This window comes from Callospermophilus lateralis, chromosome 6 (assembly GCF_048772815.1).
Source record: "Callospermophilus lateralis isolate mCalLat2 chromosome 6, mCalLat2.hap1, whole genome shotgun sequence".
NCBI lineage: Eukaryota > Metazoa > Chordata > Mammalia > Rodentia > Sciuridae > Callospermophilus > Callospermophilus lateralis.
The window spans coordinates 100,721,288-100,744,640 of record NC_135310.1 but is presented as its reverse complement, the minus strand read 5'-3'; the positions used below and the strand labels follow the sequence as shown (position 1 = coordinate 100,744,640).

Here is a 23,353-nt window from a genome sequence, read left to right as displayed (position 1 = left end):
GCCCAAGCTGGCCTTGAACTGTTATCCTCCTGCCTCAGACTCCCAAGTAGCTGGGATTAATGGCATGCATCACTGTGCCTGACAGTTACAGGAAACAAGCTATGTAGTTCAATCAAAATCATTCAGAATATTTAAGCTACTTAAACAAAAAATTATTAACATAGAAACTTATCATGTATAGAAATAATGTTTATAAAACATGAATGTTAAAGTATTATTTATTAAAGATTTCAGATTACTTTCTATGTACAAGGAACTGTTTTAAAAATATCTATTCATTTGTCATAACAACTTTAAGAGGAGATCATGGAGCAAATTTAAGTCTCTATTTAGTATTTTGGGATAGTGGGTTGACTTCTTTTCCTTATATAATGCAGAAAGATTTTGAATTAATAATACCTAATAACAACAAATTATTTTAAAATATTTTGAAGGATTAAAGTATTTAAGAAAGAAGCTATTAGTGAAGATTATTGTAGTATTTATTATCTCTATTGTGCTTGCAAAAAGAAAGGGAATAATTGAATATTTGGGGGGAATTTTGTCTGACATTGGAGTATCAACATTAAGTAGAGCACCTGATTAATCATGGATAGATACTGTAATATTTTGTAGGCTCAAGATAAATCCAGGTTAGTCACAACATAAAGCAGATATCAGAATAAAATCTTGAAAAAATTCTTATTTCTCCTCATTTGTAACTTTAATAAACAGTGATGATTAATTGCAGTAGGAGATTTCAAAAGAGAAGATTAAACTCTAGATAAGTTGAAATGTCAAAAGTGAAAGCTAATGCCACTGACTACTCAGAAAATAGCAGACTAGGTTCACATGTGGATCATTAATGACAAAAAAAAATCTGCAGACATTAATGAATACAGATCTAAACTAAAGCTGCAACAAGCTTTCCCGTTTTTAAAGAAATCATTAGTAGAAAAGGAAAATACAAGCATTCAAAAGTCAGAAGAAGACATCATACAACAGCAGAAAGCTATCAGGATTTTATCAATGAACAAGACGTCTGGAGGAATGGCTAATATCTCTGATAATAACATTAGCATCTAAGAAAGATCTGTTTAAACCTCAGATTAACAAAACCAAATTAATATATGCATATGTCAATTGAGTTTCCTGCTTATATGTCGCCTCTCCATAGAGGCCTTTTGACGACTCATTTCTAATGTAACCTTTGGGATTCTCCATTTTCCATTACTTCATCCTGTTTGGTTTTCATCATAGCATTTATCCCATCCTAGTATTTTCTTTATTTATATTTATTGGTTGATTTGTTTCTTCACTAGCTTCACAGCACAATAAAATACATGCAAATAGCAACCTATTTGATTTATATCACTGAGTGGGATAAAATCATTTGGTGAAAAATAAATGTCCATTTATGCCCTTCTCTTTAAAAATAAATTTAAATAGTACAGATTGAAAAAAAACAGTATTTCATGTGAAATATAATATATGTACATTATTTAATCACTGGGTCAGAATTTGCTGCTGGTCAATCACTTGATCTTTAGTAAATCACTTAATTTTTTCAGAAACAGTTTCCTCATTTGTCAAGCACTCCTAATCATAGTCCAACCTCTCAAGAATTTTAAAATAATTCATAGGAAAGAATTTTTAACTATAAAGTACAAAACAAATATGAAAGATTATGATAGATGGTAGAACCAGGGGCAGTTGACCAAAACCTCAGTGTAAACTGTTAGTGTCTCATGATAACTTAAAAAAAAAAAAAATAGATGCAATGTTGCATCCAAAGAAAAGAATACTTTTTATATTGGTTGGACTCAAACCAGGTTATTGTATTTCCTCTCAGTTGCATATTTTACAAGATATTGACAATTGTGTACAAGTAAACCAAATACTTCTACAAGTGTGGAAATAGTGAAATTTGAAAAATAGTAAAGAAAATTGAGGGAGGTATGATCATAAGGAACATGGAAAGGAAAGTGGAGGCTGTGATGCTTATTTTGAAAATGAATAATTTTAATTAAAAGATTTATTATGTTTAGTACCAAGATGCAAATGAGGAGTTGAAGGGAAATTAAAAAGCCAAATAGAGGTTTGACTCTTTTAAGGTCTTACTTGGTGACTGTAAGGAACAGCCTACTAACTATAGGGATTTTATAGTGGTGGAGGTAGAGAAATGGGTAATCACACCCAAGGTAAGAAGGGTACTTATCAGCAATGTACCAAGAGTTTCAACTAGCTGAAGTTGAGGCTAGGTGATTCCAAGGTTCTTCCCAATTCCCATATTGTAATTAAATGCCATATTCCTAACATAGGTATTAAGAATGAAAGGATCATGAACTCATGTGCTGAAAATAATTCAAGAATATTTATTCTTACAGATAAAACCAATTCATGAGAGAATGGCAGATGACATCAGCCCTGAATCAATAAGAAGACCAATGGGGGTGTGGTACTCAGCCAGAGAGATCACTGCTGCTTGTATTGGTCATTCTACTGAGACTCCGTTTAATATCCTTTAGTATTGTTACAGTTGTCTGTTGACAACTGTAAATGGCCACATTTATGAAACTTGATATCCTTCAAGGATTCGCTGTTGTATTTTGTAGGAAACCTGCTATTGCCAATACAGATTCCTGCTAATTATACCCTTCAATTAAAAAATGGTCTCTCTCATCCTCCAGTCTTGAGGATGAGGAGGAGGAGGGAGATGCCTTAAAGACTCAGCTAGTGCCAATTTGGCAAATGATAAGTGTTAAAAATATGTTTTTATGAAATGTTAAAATATTTGCCTTAAATGACTTTCGAATTGTGGGGCTTGAGGACCACAGTGGCTCCTCCTCATTATTTTTATGTTTGCATTACAAAGACCAATCTATCAACACCTCCTGTATTAACCATGTGATGACCTTTTCCTCATGTCCCTATACCTACATCTCTATTTTAAGAAAAAAATGCATGTAAAAAAAGAGAGAAGGGTAGAAAACAAGGACATTTAACCCACAGAGAAGCAGGTTAAAATTTCATTACTTTTTTTTTTTTTTCCTATTTCAGCTCAAAGCAGGAGGAGGCTGGAGGCTGCGGACTCAGTGCTGGAATGAGGAGTAATTGAGCTTGTGCTGAGCTGGAGGTAGCTTTCTCCTCCCGGTGTCATTGCTGCAGCCTCCACTGCCGGGTCCCTAGTTCCTCAGCTGCCTCTCTTCCTGGTGTAAAATCGCCTACAAAGACAGCAAAGCCGCCGCAGAAGTTGCCCGGCGTAAGACTACGGAGGTATTGGCTCAGTAACTTTTCACGTCATTTTCTGCTCTGGATCCCCTTCTCGCCTCTCCACGCAGCCTTTCCCACCGCAAATCACCAGTGCTCATGGGGCAGGAGAAGAGGAGCTTGCAGCACTGAGCTGAACCGGACTCGAGCCCGTGATGTCCGGCACCAAATTGGAGGACTCCCTCCCTCGTCGCAACTGGTCATCTGCTTCGGAACTGAATGAAACTCAAGAGCCGTTTTTAAATCCCACCGACTATGACGACGAGGAATTCCTGCGGTACCTGTGGAGGGAATACCTACACCCGAAAGAATATGAGTGGGTCCTGATCGCCGGGTACATCATCGTGTTTGTGGTGGCTCTCATTGGGAACGTCCTGGGTGAGTCTCCTCCCGGGCAGACCTCCAAAGAGCTGTCACCTCCCCCCCTGCCCCAGGCTGCAAAGACTCTGAAGACCCCTCCCTTCCCTTGGGATGCAAACAAAGAGGTTGCTGCTCTCCGTGGGGTTTTCTGATACAAAGAAAAAAAAATTTTAAAAGTTTTCTGATTTTACTAATCAGGACTAAGGGTGATTATTCCTTTTTCTGCAAGGGGAGAAAAGAAACCCGTGGATTGTTTTTGTTTTTATTTTTGTTTTCCTCTGAGCACCTAGGTTACACATACAGGGAGAAGGGACAGTGACAGGCATCTCCAGGTGGATTTTGTGGAGTGTAAGGGAATCAGTCAGGCTTTTGTGTAACCTGGCTAGGTGTTTTAGGAGCTTTGGGGGCGGACAGAGCTTGCAGAATGCAATGCTTGCGACCCTAGGGAGTAAGCTCTCTTTGGCTGTTGAAGTCACAAAGCATATTGTGAGCTAGGTAGCATGCCCTCTGGCAAGGAGGCTTAGGCTCCCATCAAGAAATGGTAATGAAAGGGCAGAGAGCAGAGACAGAAGCAAAGCAGGGAAGCACACTCATTCTCCAAAACTGAATTAAACAGGAATCATGCAGGGAGCAAGGAGGAGCATCCAAGGAAAGTACCACGTAGACCTTAATCGTTCATCCATCCATTCACTCATTCATTCATTCATCCATTCAACCAATATGTTGTTTTTTTTCCTCTCCAGAGGGCGCTTGTTGCCATGTTCATGAAAATATTTGTACGAACTGATTTTTTTTTTTTTCAAAGATGATGCTAAGCTTAATACTAGACTCCCCCTACTTGTCCCTAGGTAGGTTTGTATGCAAACACAAATTTTCTTGCTCCCCCCATCACCCTCCCCACTATAATTTATGAGGGATGTGTAGGGGGGTTAGGTGACCTTATGAGGCTGTGGTTATGCAGTTTGCTAGGGCAGGAGGGGAATCTACTTCAAGAAAAGGAGCTTTGAAAGGGAAGGGCGATTTAAAATAAATTGTGAATGGAAGGAGCATGCACCTTAATGAATGGAGGTGGGAGGCTAGGAGGCATTTCAAATGCAGAGGGCAGTGTGGAGGAAGTCTGGGCTGAAAAATCACAGGAGGAGGTGGGGGAGAAGATACTCTTGATTTTCAGCTACAAAAAGGGGAGAAAGGTGAGTGAGGTGAGATGGGATGGGAGGCTTGGAAGTTAAAAGCAAAAGATCTGTGGCTGCAACAGAGGAAGATAAGGAACTTATCAGGCTTTGAGCACTCACCTGATTTTTACCTTTTCTCCCAAGTGTGTTAGTATGGGTAAGAAGCATCCAAAATAGTCTCTCACCAATTCAGCAGGCAGAGTAGCTGACAGTTTGAGACTGAGAAGGATTCTCTGGAGAGTTAGTAGGATATTATTTGATGAGATAAGAACACTCTGAGAACTTTAGTTTGCTCTTTCTATATAATTTTTGGACAGTTTTGCTTTTGTTGATTTTTGTTAAAGGTAAAATAAAGGGGATCATCTTGGGATTCAGACAAAGTGGATAAAAGTATAAATATGCATAGTTAAGGATCTTTTATAAGGATTTCTTTAATAAAAATGCCTTTATTGCTTTTCTTCTTATGATCTATCATTAGATTAAAACTATTAATACACGTGGCTACCCGCATAGCAACATTTTACTGCATTATGCCAACACTTACTGAAAGGTGGGTAATCAAAAATGAACATATATTGAGTACCTACTGTGTGTCAGAGCCATTCACATATGCTGTCACTTAAAATGCAAAATAGCCCACATTAGAGGAAAAAACAAGACTTAGAGGTATTAAGTGACTTATTAAAGGTCATGATTGAGATTCATTTCCATTTCTTCTGACCTCAGATTCAGAATTCTCCATTGTTATTCCATGCTTGATCTAGAAAGCATATAGAGAATGGAATCTGTATTCCTGATTGTCTGCAAGCCGATTGGATGGGTTTCTTCTCGCCTTCATCTATGTCCTCAGCCAATAAAGTACCACAAGAGGTTAATGGCACTGTCATTCCCTCCACCAAAAACCTGTCTAGGAGGAATATGATTTCTGTGCAGTACAAAATGACATTTTTTCCCCTGCAGGAATAACTACAAACCATAACTATTTTCCTTACTTATTTTTATTTCAGGCTTAATCTTTGTGATAAAATGAACTCTGCTTTGATGCTATTTCATTTTTTTTTCATTGCACATACGTTGTATTCCATGGTCTTCATATCCTAATTGCATAGTTTAGGGATATATGTTTACTAGCCTGAGGAATTTTAATTTCTAAAAGGAAACACCTCTACAGTAAAAGCTACCTGTTTCATAACATCAAGGAAAAGAGCACTGTCCACAGCCCCAAGTGCTGAAAGAGCCAATTTCATTCAGCTTAAAAAGAAATATTTACTCAAAGCACTTTGCTCTGAAAATACTGACAGCTATTTTCCTCAGGATTGAGTAACGCTGAAACCCTCTGCAGCTGAACTGAAACTCATTCCTTACTGACATATCCCTGAAAGTTGATGAGGTTCAGGTTTGACATTTACACAAATGAGCAGTGTCATTACTCACAGTCAACTTCTTGCTCTTTGATGTCACTGTCAAATATACAAAATGGATTAGATTTAGAAATGCCTTTTTGCCCCTCTGACATAACTAATTTTACAAAGAATACCAGGACAAGAAGTCACATTATTCATGCAAGATAAAGAGACAATGGGGGGTATGAAGGTGAAATAACAGTGTAGGCAGCAGATGTAAACACTGACCCATTGGGTCCACTCACTATTTGAGCTTTCATGTAACTGCTTGGAAAATATCAATCTTGTTGAACTTACACATATAATGCCACCAGTTAGAAGTCATTTCTCCCACAGTGTCCTTTGGTGAAATGACGTAACAAGATACTCTGTGCAGAATAATGAAGTCTTGGTCACCACCCTCCTCACCACCACCACCACCACACACACACACACACACACACACACACACGCACGCACGCACACACAGAGTCTCTCTCTATGTCTACTCTTCATTATCAGATGCTAATTCCAGAGATAGAAAGCTGTTTCTGGAAAAAATGACCAAGTCATTCACATGAAGAAACAAATTACTGTAAATAGAATGGCATGAAAATTTGTATTTAGGTAAAAGCCATATGTGTGTCTAATTGCAGATTTTTAGGAAGGAGCATAGGTAAAAGCTCTTTGGGGAAGAAGTATTTTTTCCATTATCTGCAAACTGATGACACATAACTTATTCATAAATTTATCTGGTATGATGATCAAGTACATATACCCAATTATTTAATCAATATATTTTGGGCATTGTTATTTACTTATATATTTATTTTTGTTTTGTTTTGATTTTTTTGAGGCAGGGACTTGCTGAGCTGCTTAGGTACTTGCTAAGTTGCTGAGATTGGCTTCAAATTGCTATCCTCCTGCCTTAGCCTCTCAAGCTGCTGAGATTATAGGTATGAGCCACTGTGCCCAGCTCAATGTTTGGTTTTTAAGATTAATATGTATGTGAGTGAGGACTCCTGGGGAAACTTGAAGAAATATATTTGAAATAAATTTTACCTCTAATTCTTTGAATGGAAATGAGGCGGATATGGAGAGAGAAAGAGAGAGGAAAGGTTTGTAGTCATTTCAAACATTAAACACCTAGAGAAAATAATCAACATACTGTTTCTCTTTTGTATTCAGATATCCTAACATCCACTTGGTATGCTTCTATATTAGTTATTACTGTCTCCATATGAAAAATGATTTAAAAAATTCAAGAAATATAGACTTTAGTCCAGTGATGTGTTTCTTGTTTCTTGTGTGACCGTTAGCAAGTTTTAAACTGTTCAGGTCTATTTTTTTCTAGTTAAAAATTAAAATTGATAATGCTTGCCTTATAGAAATTATATAGAATATAATGTATAGATATCCTCTGTGCATGTATATAGAGGAATACACACACACACGCACACACACACTTTCTTTGAAATATAGTAAACACTATTGATTTATGTCAATCTCTATCCCTTTTTTTCCACTACTGTAATCTCTCCTCAGTGTGGATTGTAGCCATCTTCTGCCTCTATGGCCAGTCTGAATCTCTGTAGCTCTTTATGGCCTCTGCCCTGACCTTTTCCTCAATAATGTAAGTAAGCTGGAGTCGGCGCACTACTCTTCTTTTCCTTCCTAGCTCCATCCATCCACCCTCCTCTTACTGACTGCTCAATATTCCCTTCTCTCTCTCTCTCTCTCTCTCTCTCTGAAGGTCATTCCTAATGACTGGATTATTTTTCTTTTTCTTTCAGTTTAAGTTGCTAGCACTGGGTATCTTTCACTTAAAGTTCATTTGTTGCTGTTGTTTCACTTAAAGTTCATTTGTTGCTATCATTTTATCTATCACTACCAATGTTTTAAATAACTTATATATAATATGTTTATTTAATTCAGTTTAAGCACATTGTAAATTAAAGATTTTATCAGGTAAAAGTTAGGATAATTTGTATATGTGGGGGGTGGGAATCTGTAATAGTGCTGTTTTCTACAGAATTTCTACAGAGTCAAGTTTATGCCCTGGAAGGGGAAGAAGCAGAGGTGACCACTGCTACTCCTAAACCTAGGAAACAGTGCTCTTCTGCTTCTCTTCCTATCCAGTTCAGCAGCATGTGTGTCTGTAAACCCATCCTTTCCTACACAAAAAGAAGAGGAGGATTAGGTACACTACTCAAGTTTGCCAAGAATCAGTAGAAATCAGGAATCATGAAGGTAAATGGTGATATAAGCCATTACACTCTAAACCTGTTGTGTGTTTTTAGTAATAGATTTTCAAAAAATGCTTATCTAAATAAGAGTTGAACCAACCCATACACCTGCGTTTTTGCTAAAACCATAACCATTTAGTTTTAATTGGTAAAAATACATTATGTCTGACTTGAATAGAATCTCAATAACTTTTCAAATGGCTGCCTCATAGAGAACAGCGACATTTATCATGAGCAGATAATAATGAGAGTAACATGGTACTGATAATTTGAATGTAACAGATTCATTGCATATGTAAAAGTGAAATAATGGAATAAAAAGCATTGTTAAAAGAGGAACAATATGAAAATCAAATTCAAGTGTAATTCTTTAGTTTTTAAAATTCTGTTCTCATTGCATCATGTATCTGTATGAGTTTTCATTATTTTGTATTTTAATTATATTTGAAAAATCTCATGTGCTGTGGCTATGTTATTATTTCAAAGTTTCTGAATTCTCATTGAACTCCTCAAATTTTAGAAATATCCATTGTTGATATTAGTTCACTAGTGAAAGAAGATCCCTTCACCTTCCTTCCTGTGGAATCTTGATGTTTCCCACACTGAGGGATGCTCTCTTTGTTGATTAATGGCTCACTGGCATGGTTCAGGCAGTGACAAGTGAGATGTAAAACTGAGGGTGTTCAAATCCACTTTTTCTTCTCTCTGCAAAAGAAAATAAAGAACTCAATAGAGTTCCATATGTCAAGTCCTGTATGCCAGACTTATATGTGTTTAGTTGGTGCTTCACAGCCAACTTACTGTGAGATTACTAACTTTGTCTTATAAGTGAAAAAAATGAAATGCAAAGAATAATTTTAACATATTCCCAAGATCAGTCAGATAGTAAGTAGCAGCACTAAGTTTCAAACACCCATTTATCAGATTCCATGCTCCATGCTTGCTTTATTACTTCATTCTTCCTCTGTCTCCAGCTTCTAACCCTAACTGGAGGCACACAGGAGAAAGGATGGAGAAAGTAATGCTCTGATGTGCCCTCTAGACGATTTACAGTTTTTCTGGCTTGTTGCCCTGCTGTTTTTCTGGTAGACTACAGTTCAGCTCTGAGGATGAGCTCATTTGATAAGCTAATCAAGGTCATTCTAGGGTTATTGTACAAGAGAAAAATCTAAGGTAAAATAGGTGCTGCCAAAAATGCTTTTGCTTTTCTGGGGGTGGGGGTGACTCACTGGAAAAAAAGAAAAGACAGCTGTGGCCAGGAATTATTTTGTTATCAAAAGTGCTTTTGTCAGACATAAATGAAGACAAAGACCTAAGCACTTACAACCTCACATAATCTATAGATCTTTTTTTTCTTGTGTTTTAAAAAATCATTAAATTGTCTTTAAAAAATAATTGCTTAAATAAATCATGAGTTTATATTCCTTTTGTTAAATAGGTCAATCTTTATATCACATAATAGTGTTCCTAGACCAGAATGTTTTTTACATATGTACAAAGAGGTGTCACGTATTACACCATACATGAAATAAACTTAAGACACTGACTGTAGAAAATCTGAGATGCAATGGAATGAAATGCATGATCTGTATGGACAGTCCATCAAATAGCTTACTATGATGACTATATTTGTTCACTTTGTTCTCGAGGACAGGTGATTTTTTTAACCAAATAGATGTGTAGAATAGATATTAAAATTACATTAAGTCATTTGCCAGTGGAATTGTTTTCTCATAAAACTCCCAAAATGCTCAAAATAAGTGACTATGTTATTTCTAAAATATATTCCTAATATATATTAGAAATTATTATCATTGTGTGTTTACTAGTAATTTATTTTCAACATTGGAAACATAGAAACAATGCTTAATATTTCTATAGTATTTTAACCTTCAGGTGATATTGTTGCGGGTTTTCTTTGGGGGGGGGTCTCAATTGTTCCTCACAATGACCTTATGAGGTGGAAATTTTTATATATATTTATTTTTTAGTTGTAGTTGGACACAATAACTTTATTTTATTTATTTATTATTATTTGGTGCCGATAGGTCTCTCATATGTGCTAGGCAAGTGCTCTACTACTGAGCCACAACCTCAGGCAATGAAGCTGACGTTCTATGAAAACTCAAGTAGTTGAAGTGATTTAAAGTCCCAATGAATGAAAAGCATGCATACACAGAAATGTCAGGTGTTTAGTGTGGGAAATATTGCTGATTTTCTTGTATTTCAAGAGCACAGGAAAAAAGGGGATGTAATGACCTTTGTCTGGCCTTCAGTTAGTTCATCTTTGCTACTTAATTTTATTAGTACTCAGGGAATGATTCACATTAATCAAAGTCACTAACTTGTCAAAATAAAATAAACTAATGATCCTAATAATTTAATTTATGGGAAGAAGTAACTTATAATCTCGGGTTTCTCAATGTCCTTTTAGCCATCAGTCTTTTTCTGTATAGAAGCTGCATATCTCCCAGATTCCATTGCAGTTAGGTTGATATGACATGATTGGATTTGACCAAATGATTATCAGCATGAAAGACACATGTGTCACATGTCATATGTGTCACTGATATATGAAGACTATTGGTCTGAAGAGCTAGGCTGTTCCATAGTAGCATTAACCCTGAATTGTCATCAGCTTAATACCACAGAGGTTTATTGCTTGCTCATTTAACATTTAGTGTGAGCTGGAGTCTGTTTCACCTAATGATGCATGTGGAGCATTCTGCATGTTTTAAGTACCTTTTCACATGAACTCTGGTAACCAGCTTCCAAGAAAACTTTTAGTGATACCCCTTCCAGGCTTTCTGATATTCATACCATTGTTTGTTGCCTTTCCATATTATGTCAGAATTGGTCTGGGTGACAACAGCATACAGAAAATGTAAGAGGATTTCTTTTCCAAGAATACATTATAAAAGATCATAATATCTGGCTTTAGTGTCCACTCTTTGTCTTTCTCTTAAATATATTCCTCTAGACCAGGTATTGAACTCTTCAGCCAAAGTCATAGAGGAAATGCAGTCTGTTAACAACTTCATGTGTGCATTTACAAGCAAATTCCACAGTTCAGGTTGAGTCTTGAGATGACTACAAGAGCACCCCCAACCTCACTAATGTGAGTCAAAGCATCCAGCTAAGCTTCTCGTAGTTTCTTGACCATTCTAAAGATGTCTCAGTGCATTTTTTGTTGTTTTAAGCTGTTAAATTTTGGAATAAGTTGGTGTACAGATTCTAAAGTTGTCATTGCAGAGGAGTGAACTGGAATACATATTGGCTCTTAACTACTTTTTTCCAAAATATAATGTGTCAGTAATGCTCATTAAAAAGAAAAAAAAAAAAAAAACAGATGTCAGTCATGCTCCTTTCATTTGGCCAAACCCAATCATATTATATCAACCTAACTGGAAGGGAAGCTGGGAGACATGCAATCTCTGTCACAGAAATCAAAAGAGTTAAAAATATTCTTAATTTTCATAAACTCAGAACAAGGAATCAAGGAATTCCGTACATTATGGTATACCACTAAGATAAACTGATGGATACATCATTCACATTTTGGATCAAATAGAAATAACTGATAACATTGAGGAATTTTGTCCTTTTAGCCATCAGTCTTTTTCTGTACAGAAGCTGCATATCTTTTAGATTCCCTTGCAGTAAGGTTGATATGACATGATTGGATTTGGCCAGATGATTATCAGAATGACCAACACGTGGGTCATATGACATACATGTCACTGACACATGAAGACCATTGGTCTGAAGAGCTAGGCTGTGCCATAATAGCATTAACCCTGAATTGTCGTCAGCCAATTGTGCCAATTACTGTCCTGATTTGAGAATGCTAGATAATAGAATCCAAGGGACCTGCTGTCCAGTTGAAGAGACAATCATGTAAACAGATAATCTCAATATAATGTGTCCACTGCTGTGATAGAGGGGGGCACAAAAAGTAGTGGAAGCATATAAGGACACTTAGCTCCATCTGGGGGATTAGAGAAAATACAGGAAGAAATGTCACCTAAACTGAGTTTTAATGGATGCATTCAAGTTCCCCAGGTGAAGAAAATTGGGTAAGGATGTTCCAAGCAGAGGAAACAACATGAGCAAAATCAAAAAGGCATGAAATTGCAGGAACTATAAAGAGAATATTAAACAATTGGGTAACTCCAGTATGAGTAGAGAAGAGGAAAAGTCTGGAGATAAGTTTGGACCATGAATAGCCTTGTGTACCGTGCTCAAAATAGAGACTTGGACACTGGCTTAAGAGGAAGCCATTAAAGGATTTTCAAGAAAGTGACTTCATTAGTTTGCATTTCCCATGAGAGCATTCTGAAGTAGATGTAGAGAATAAATCCAAATAAAGAAAGACAAGTGAAAGTTTTCATACTGAGATTTGTGTCTTATTTTGGCTCCTCTAATTAATCAAGAGAGTTTAATGACAAAGGAAAAAAAACACCTGACAGTAGTGGTCATAATATAAATTCCCTAGATAATTATTTCTGGGAGGCCTTCTACATGATACATAAGGAATAAAGAGAAGAAAGGAGATAGAAAATGGGGAAAGAATAAGAAATACAGAGGAAAGAAAAAAATGTAAATTTGAAAAGTAATTTATCTTTGAAATAATTATCTATAATTTACTTTTTGAATATATGCTTATGAATCTTACACGGCATAGCTCTATTAATACTTTCCAATATTTTATATAGGTTCTCACTAACACATTTTGTAATAACTCTTTGAGTTATTGTGTGTTACTATACTCTTAGCAATTCCTTATTTTGGCCTTTAATTCAAGTTTGGGTCTCACACTGAAAGCTAAAAGATTAAAATATTGAAATCCAATCAATATTTTTTCACACTTTTTTATCAATTAAATTTCAGGGTTTTTTTTTTTTCTTCTTCATTACCTACAACTTTCTAGGGGCTGTGGATATGGTTACTTGTAGAATGCTTACTAAGTTTGGGCAGCTCCCTGGTTTTGATTCCCAGGACGACAAAGAAAATTTTCATTTGAAAATTGATTTTAATTGATATTTATGCCATTTAAATTATAATTAAACATGTTTCATTGATCCCAATCAATTCTTAAGGAATTTCAGTGAATTCCTTAAGAATTGGAATGAGAACATGCTTCAAAAGTTTTAAAAATAGTTTAAAAACTTTCATTTGCTATTCCTCATTCACAATGAGAAGACAACAGTGATTAAAAGCTGTAGTATCCTTTTCTAGATTCTCAATGGTCTTTTATCCCTACTTAGTGACTCTAAAATGAAATTTATAGAGCACATGGTTTGTTACCATGTGAGGACTTGAGCTTACTACATTACTACAAATGGGGTCAGTAAAGACACTGGCAATAATAGTTTATTTCATCAATTTGGAAAGAATTTGATGAGTCATCCACTTTGGTGGACAACTAAAATGCTTACAAATATCATTTTGAAGGAAATCCATCTTTCTGGAAAAGGAAAGATTGTGCTAATCTTTCTGGAACAGGAGTAAGGATGTAGGGCTAAGTGCTTATGCAAGCATATTATTATTATGTGAGACTGAGTCAACTTTTCATTATGAAAAATAGCTAAAAATGTAATAGTTTCAATTATAGTATTTTATACAAAAGTTATCAATGATGGAAAGCCTGGAAGCAAATGTATTTACAAATTTTATAAGCCAATATAGAAAAACATCTTAATGATTAGAATAATTATGTGCATGGGCTTGATTTATACTTTGGACACAGGAAAGCCTAGAAAGTCATTGTTCTTTGAAGTCATTGGAAAGGATTTTGGTGACTCAGAGATTCCTGAAATATTATTAGATTACTTTACATTACCTTTAGTTTATAAATTTATGTTTTCTCCCCAAGGCATAGTAAAATTTGTGACTAGTCAATGACAGGAAACCAAACCATTTTAGAGAAAAGGGGAAATTAAAAATTTAAGAATTTAAAAATGCAAACACAAAAAATATGTTCACACATCTTACACATAAATACAAATTTGGGAGATTTAATAATATGAATAATATGATTAATAGGCTCTAGTATTTTTTCAATGCAGGATTAAGAAGCTATTTTTCAAATATTAAATATGCCAAAAACTGGACTTAACAGCCTTGATCTTCCCAAAATCAAAGGGAACTATCCACTGTGTAAATGAACTATAGACTTTAGGATAATAGAAAAGTTAAATACACTGGAGATGAATAAGTCCTTGAATTAACATTCAAAGAAGGAGCATCCCCTGAGTGATTAGTCATTGTAACATCATTTCTTCTCCTCAACAGACTCCATATATTTGTGCTTTAGGGTCTTCTCAGCTGCTACCCACTCTGATGCTCCCATGCTGCCTTCCGTTAATGTGTCACATTTTCACAGAAAGTCTCTCAGACTTCAAAGCCCGCATTGCTACCCCTTCCTGTACAAGAAGAGTTGAAGACACTCCCCCCACCTTTTTTTTCATCAAAGTACTTATTACTTTTTAAAATTATATTGTTGTTTTGTTTGTTCTTTTTTTTTGCCATCTCACTAAAGTAAAGGGTATGTTCCTTAAAAGTGGTTTCTTTAATTTCCTCGTTTGCAGATATATCCTCAGGGCCCAGAACAGTGCCAGGAATACAGAACATTTTAAAACTACCAAATTAATGGCTAGACTTCCACTAGGAGAAATATCTTAGATGTAAATATATTTTTTAAATTAGGTATTGCGGGCTTTAAGAGTCTGTATAAATATTTAAAATAAAATTTCAATGATTTGCATTATATTTGTGATTATTTTGGTCTATATCTTTATTTATTTATTTATTGGTCCTGTGGGTTTAATTTAGGGACTTATACATATTAGGCCCATGCTCTCTCACTGAGCTATATTTGAGACCCATTTTGGTCTGTTTTTTAAGGACCATGTATGTTAAAATAAGAGTTTTAAGTTATTAAAATAATGATTGTGAGATATGACTTCCAAAATTCCTCAACAGTTCTGTGATCTCTTTGACATTACTTAGTGTCTTACATCATGAAACTATTTGCTTTTCATGGAAAGCAAATGTGATTTATAAACTGTAATAGTATTGCTTTTTGTTTTTTCAAGGAAAGTACACCAAGAACCTTCCAAATAATGTACTGTATTTCTGCCATAATGGAGAAGAACATGTAATGTGCAAAAACTTCTACTTTAATTGTTTGTTTCAAAATAATCCCCAGCCACTTTCATAAAAGTCTAAGGAAACACTTGACCATTAATGTCCTAAATGAGGTAAAAGCTGTGACCAAGTGTTACCACGATTCTATGTATTTTTTTCAGTAAAAAGAGTTGCATGGGGATCAGTCATGCCCCAAAAGACTCAGATTAAGGATTCCTCTGTCGTTTTCTTACTTTACCAGTGATTTATACCAATTCTTTGACTCTGGCTCTGGACTGTGTAGACAATTGAAAAAAAATAAGGCTGGGAATATAATATAGTTCAGTGTTAGAGCACTTGCCTAGCATGGACAAGGTCCTACATTTTTTTGATCCCCAGCACTGTCGAGAAAAATAAATAAAAGAATCAAACTTCAGGCAGAGTTCAAGAGCAATGTTGATCAAAGCTGAATAGTTGTAAAAATTTATGTAATAGTGAATAAAGAAAACAATAACCCTCTGACTGACTCTGGGCCTTAGTTTCCTGAAATGTCAATCAAATTATAAATTTTTAAAAATCCAAAGAGCAATTTTACTTAGAGAAGGGTGGCATTGAGAATTTTGGCAGACCTTGGAACAATCAAACCAACTTTATCAGTATTTGTTGTTACTGTAAGTCAGTGAATTGCAGTAGAATTTACAGAATAAACACATCAACAAATGTCTTCATCATAGACTGTATTAGTTAATTTTCCAGTTACTAGTGTGATTGTGCTATTATTTACTCCTTTTCCCAGGTAGTGAAATTTTATATTAATAGAGAGCTGCTTTTGTGTTGGTTGTCTATATCGCTTTACATGTATCAGTTGGCATTACTATTTTATTATGATTATTATGATTATTATTGAATTATAAATGTACATGGAAGGTAGGTCCCTTTGGACAAGATCAGACATGGAATTTGATTTCAATCCTGGTTGCCTACCCTTTTCCACCACCCTTTCTTCCCTTATTATCCTTCCTCTACTAATCTTCCTTTTGCTCTTCTATTTAGTTTTCATTAATACTTTGTACATATCATAAAAGTTAAATTTATAAATGCATATAACATAATTTTGTTAAATTCATAAAATATTTCCTCCTCTTTCCCATCCCTCTTTTTTCTACTTCAATCTTTCGATTCTACTCCAATAATTTACCCTATATCTTTATAATATCTGATCCCCCAATATTCTTTCTTTTATTTTGAGCTAGCTTACACATTTTAGAGAAAACATTTAATCCTTGATTTTCTGCACCTGGTTTATTTCACTTCCCACGATATTCTCAATTTCCATTCATTCACAGGCAACTGCTATTATTTCATTTTTCTTTATGGCTGAGTAAAACTCCATTGTGTATATATACCATATTTTCTTGATTCATTCATCTTTTGGTGGGAAACTGGGCTGATTCCATAATTTTGCTATTGTGAATTGTGCTGCTAGAAACATTGAAAAGGCTATATCACTATAGTATGCTGACTTTCCTCCTTTTAGATAAATATCAGAGTGAGATAGCTGGGTCATAGAGCTGTTCCTTTTTTTTTTTAGGAATCTACATATTGCTTTCCAGAGTGATTGTACTAAATTGTAGTCCCATCAAAATCATCAAAATTGCATGAGTGTACCTTTTCCCCACATCCTCGCCAACATGTATTCTTTGTGTTCTTGATAATTGCCATTCTGACCAGAGTGAGATGAAATCTTAGTGTAGTTTTGAATTCTATTTCCTTGTTGGTGAGAGATGTTGAACATTTTTCATATATTTATGAGCTGTTTATGTTTATTCTTGGGAGAAATATCTGCTTAGTTCTTTTGCCCACTTACCGATTTGGCAATTTACTTTTTTGGTGTTTTTCAAGTTCTTTATATATTCTGGACATTAATCCCCTGTCAGAGTAGCAACTGACAAAGATTTCTCCCCCATTCTTAGGCTCTCTCTCCATGTTCTTAATCATTCCCTTTCCTGTGCTGAAGCTTTTTAATTTGATGGCATTTCACTTCATTTATTCCTGGTATTATTTCTTGAACATCTGGAGTCTCATTGAGGAAGTTGGTACAGGAGTAATGGAGCGGTAACATTTGTTTTCTTCTAGCAGTTACTACAATTTCTAATTCCTAAGTATTTGATTCATTTTGCTTTGATTTTTGTGAAGGGGGAGAGAGAGGGATCTAGTTTCATTCTTCTACATAGAGACATTCATTTTTCTCAGTACCTTTTATTAAAAAGACTATCTTTTCTCCAACATATATTTTTGGAACCTTTGTCACATAACAAATGGCTATAAGTATGTGAGTTTGTCTCTGTGTGAACTGTTCTATTCTTTGGTCTTCATGCCTATTTTGATGCCATGCTGTTTTGGTTACTATAGATGTATTGTGTAATTTGAGATATTGTGATGACTCTAGCATTGCTTTTCTTGCTCAGATGCTTTGGCTATTCTAGGTCATTTTTGTTGTTGTTCTTAGATATACATGAAAGTAGAGTGTATTTTGACATATTTACATGGAGTATAACTTATTCTAATTAGAATCCCATTCTTATGGTTGTACATGATATGGAGTTTCACTTATATGAACATAACAAAGTTATGTCTCACTCATCCACTTTTTTTTTTCGTATCTGATCTCCCTTCACTTCATTCTCCATTGTCTAATCCACTGAACTTCTCTCTTCCCTTCCCCTCCCTTGTTGTGTGTTAGCATCCACATATCAGAGAGAACATTTGACTTTTGGTTTGGGAGGATTGGCTTATTTTGCTTATAATTAGAGTCTCCAGATCCATGCATTTACTGGAAAAAGTCGCAAAGCCATTCTTTTTTGTGGTTGAGTAATATTCCATTTTGTGTATATATCATGAATTTTTTATTCACTCACCTGTTGAAGAGCACCTAGTTTGGTTACATAGCTTAGCTATTATGAATTGAGCTGCTATAAACATTGATGGGTCTGTGTCACTGTAGTATGTTGATTTTAAGTCCTTTAAGAATATACTGAGGAGTGGGATAAGTGGGTGAAATGGTGATTCCACTCCAAGTTTTCTGAGGAACCTCCATACTGCTTTCCAGAGTGATTGTGCCAATTTACAGTACCACCAGAAATACATGGGTATACTTTTTCTCTACATCTTCCACATTTATTATTACTTGTATTCTTGATAATTGCTATTCTGACTGTAATGATAGGGAACCTCAGTGTAGTTTTAATTTGCATTTCTCTAGTTGCTAGAGATGTTGAAATTTTTTCATATATTTGTTGACCATTTGTATTTCTTTTTCTGTGAAGTAACTGTTCAGTGCTTTTGCCCACTTATAAAAGCTATACGTGTTAAAACCAAGGCTAACATCATTCTAAATGGAGAAAAATTGAAAGTGTTCCCTCTAAAAACTGGAACAAGACAGGGCTGCCCTCTTTCACCACTCCTATTCAAATTAGTCCTCAAAAAAGCCCTAGTCAGAGCAATCAGACATAAAAAAAATACAAATACAAAAGAAGAGCTCAAACTATCCCTATTTGCTGACAACATGATTTATATTTAGAAGACCCCCCAAAAAATCCACCAGAAAACTTCTAGAACTCATAAACGAATTGAGAAGAATAGCAGGATATACAGTAAACACTGACAAATCAATTGTATTCCTATACACTCATGATGAATCAGCTGAAAGAGAAATTAGGAAAACTATCTCATTCACAATAGCTTAAAAAATAAATAAATAAAATATTTGGGAATCAACCTAACAAAAGAGGTCAGAAACCTCTACAATGGCAACTACAGAACTGTAAAGAAAGTAATTGAAAAAGACCTTAGAAGATGCAAAGATCTCCCATGTTCTTGAATAGGCAGAATAAATATTGTCAATAAATATTGGCCACACTACCAAAATACTGTCAATAAATATTGGCCACACTACCAAAAATGCTATACAAACCTAATGCAATTCCTATAGAATCCCAATAATGCTATTCATAGAAATTTTTAAAAAGCAGTCATGAAATTCATTTGAAAAAGCAAGAGGCCCAGAATAGCCAAAGCAATCCTCAGCAAGAAAAGTGAAGCAGTAGGCATCACAATACAAGACCTTAAATAATACTACAGATCTACAGTATTGAAAACAGCATGAGAGAGAGAGAGAGAGAGAGAGAGAGAGAGAGAGAGAGAGATCTTATACTAGACAAAGGTGCCATAAACATCTATTATTCTTCTAATAAATGGTGCTGGGAAAATTTGAAATCTGTATGTAGTAGAATGAAATTTAACCCCTATCAGCACAAAACTCAAAAGGTATTAAGAACCTAGACATTAGATCTAAGTACCTGCACCTATTAAAAGGAAATGTAGGCCAAAGCTTTCTCATATCAGCTTGAGAACCAACTTCCTCATAATACTTTTAAAAATGCAAGAAGTAAAATCAAGAATCAGTAAATGGAATGGTATCAAACTAAAAAGCTTCTTCACAGCAAAGGAAACAATCAAGAATGTGAAGAGAGGGGGAAAAAATCTTTGCCACCTACTTCTCAACTAGAACATTTAACTCTAGGATATACAAAGAACTCAAAAATCTTAACACCCCCCCCAAAAAAAACCCACAAATAATACAATCAATAAATGAGGAAAAGAACTGAGCAGGCACTTCACAGAAGAAATACTTTAGGTCTTTTATTCTTTCAAGTGAATTTAAGGACTGTTTTCTCTAGTTCTGTGAAGAATATCATTGATATTTTGATGAGAATTGCATTGAATGAATCTATTGCTTTTGGTAGTATGACCATTTTGACAATATTAATTCTGCCTATCCAAGAACATGGAGGTCTTTCCATTTTTTAGTGTCATCTTCAATTTCTTTCTTCAGTGTTCTATAATTTTCATTTTAGAGATCTTTCACCTCCTTAGTTTGATTAATTCCCAAATACTTTAATTTTTTGAGGTTGTTATTAAAAGGATGATTTGCCTCATTTCTTTCCCAGCAGATTTGCTGTTGGAGTTTAGGAAAGCTATTGATTTATGAATGTTGATCTTGTATCCTGCTACTTTGCTGAAATCATTTATCAGCTTTCGAAATCTTTTGGTGGAGTTTTTTGCATCTTCTAGTTTTGGATCATGTCATCAGCAAGCAGATACTGTTTGACTTATTCTTTTCCTATTTGTATTCCTTTAATTTTCTTCTCTTGCCTGACTGCTCTGACTAGATTTTTAATACTCAATACAAGTAGTAATAGTGGACATCTTTGTCTTATTCCTGATTAAAAAAAAATATTTCAGTTTTTCTCCATTTAGTATGATGTTGGCTTTTGGTTTGTCATATAAAACCTTTATAATTTTGGGTTAAGTTCCTTTTATCCCTAGTTTCTCCAATATTTTTAACATGAATGGTTGCTGGATTATATCAAAGGCCTTTCTGCATCTATTGAGATGATGATATGATTCTTGTTCTTGATTATATTCAAGTTGTGAATTAACATTTATTGATTTGCTTATGCTTAACTAACTTTGTATCCCTTGGATGAAACCTATTTGATCATGCTGTACTATCTTCTTGAGGTATTTTTGAATGCAGTTTGCTAATTTATTACGGATTTTTACATCTATGTTCATTAGGGATATCGGTGTGTTGTTTTCTTTCCTTGAGGTGTCCTTTTGTCATTTTGGAGTCAGGATTATACTGAACTCATAGAATGTATTTAAGAGTGTTTCCTCTCTTTCAATTACATGAAATAATTTGAGAAAGACTGCTGTTAATTCTTCTTTAAGTGTCTGGCAGAACTGAGCTGAAAATCCATCTAAAGCCTGAGCTTTTCTTTGTTGGAAGACTTTTAATTGCTGTTTCAATTTCGTTATTTGATATTGGTCTGCTTATATTTTCTGTATATCATCCTGGTTTATGTTGGACAGGTCATCTGTATATATAAATTTGTCAATGTCTTCTAGATTTTCTAATTTATAGAAGTATAAACTTTCAAAATAGTTTCTGATGATCCTCTGAATTTTGGAAGTCTCTGTAGCGAGAGACTTTTTCATCTCTAATTTTATGTATTTATGTTCTCTCTCTCTCTCTCTCTCTCTCTCACACACACACACACACACACACACACACACACACACAACAAACACATCCTCTCTCTCCCTCCCCCACTTTGGTTAGTTTGGCTAAGGGTTTATCTATCTTATTTATCTTTACAAAGAACCAAATCTTTGTTGCATTGATCCTGTGTATTGTATTTTTATTCTTAATTTCTTAAATTCAACTCAGATCTTAACTGTCTCTCATCTTATACTAATTTTGAAATTAGTTTGTTGTTCCTTTTCTATAGCCTTGAGCTGAATCAAAAGCTTATTTATTTATCAGTTTTATCATTCTTAAATAGTGGAAAGTTTAATGCTCTGTTGCCCATTTTCATTCTTCTTTTTATGGTATATCTATGCTAGTCTGTATAATGAGTTAAAAATATAATCTGGGAAATTGTAGGAAAACACAAATTCCCCTACATATTTTCCAGTAAAGTCAACTGAAAGTCACTTGAATTCCCTGATTAATCACCACTGCCTCAGTGATCTATATATCTCATTGCAGGTAGCTAGTCATATGTATTAGAAGCAGTGAAGAGTGAGGAATTCAAGAGCAAGGGTCAAGTCAAGCACAGATGTTTTTCACTTGGTAAATAGGACTGAATAATATGGCTCTGATTGCTTAGTTACCTTCAGCAACAATGGAACTATGTGAAAATTGTGGTTTGAAGGTATGCAAACTCCTCTGTCTCATATAAATGGAGGCAAAAGCAACAGAGTCACAGAGGACTCAGTTTTACTATTACAGTAAAAGAAGCGAGGAGAAATAAAACATCTTGAGCCAACACATTGACTTTCTTGGGCTTATCCAATTTGGAGCCATTTCCTTTTCTTATTTCATTCAGCAAATATTTATTGAACACCCACAACATGTAATCTGTTCTATTACATTCTGTGGAGGAAATACAGAAGTGAATGAGACATGGTCATTACCTACAAGGAATTTCTAATCTTGTGAGGGTGACTAACATGTGAACAATAGGCAGTGGTATAGAGATTATTGAAGAGGCATATGTTAAGTACTAGAACATCAAATTATGAGCTAGATCTGACATGGGGTAAGAAGTATTCCTTCATTGAGGAAGTAACATTTGAGGTTGCATTTGCTGACATGTGAATATAATTTTGAAAAGTTCCAGAGAGTGAAAATAGTTTCCACCGAAGTTGATGAAGTATCAAATTTATGATAGCTTGAAAATATAGAAATAGTTGTCTATATACCATACCAAAATAATTGCTCAGGAAATTTCAGTAAAACATAGGCTTTTATGTTTATTTCAAGATAGAAATATAAAGCTCCTATTTTCATTCCAATAAGATTTTTCTGAGGAATTTCAAGAAAGAGCAACTTAAGCTTCTCTGGGGTTTGCATCCCCTCTACAGCCTCCTAATTATGTGGGTGTCTGGCCCAGTCATCTCTGTTGTGTTGTTTTATGGTGAATTGAAATTAACAAAATTTAAAATTTCTGGAGTTGTTTCTAAATAACTTTATTCTAATCTTTCAGAGCTTTCTAAGGGAAGACTAGTCTGGGGCAATTAATGGTGGGAATGGGTTGAAGGTATGAGACCAAACACTTAAAAATACAGAAGTTCATTGAGACTCTTCAGGACAGTGATTGATAGGTAAAGTCAGTAATAAAATTGAATATGGGTAAAAATTAAACAAATAGGATGGAAACTCTGGATATGGAGGTGGCAATGCCACAGA

At 34.9% G+C, this 23,353-nt stretch overlaps 1 protein-coding gene across 1 annotated transcript in view; it reads left to right on the top strand.

The window, feature by feature from the left end:
* Positions 1–3,404: 3,404 nt before the first annotated feature.
* The window catches only part of Hcrtr2 (hypocretin receptor 2), a 97,074-nt gene continuing 77,125 nt past the window's right edge, over positions 3,405–23,353 (top strand). The window contains exon 1 of the mRNA XM_076860075.2: positions 3,405–3,627. Within this exon, the coding sequence (XP_076716190.1) occupies positions 3,405–3,627 (223 nt within the window). The remainder of the gene's footprint in view (positions 3,628–23,353) is intronic.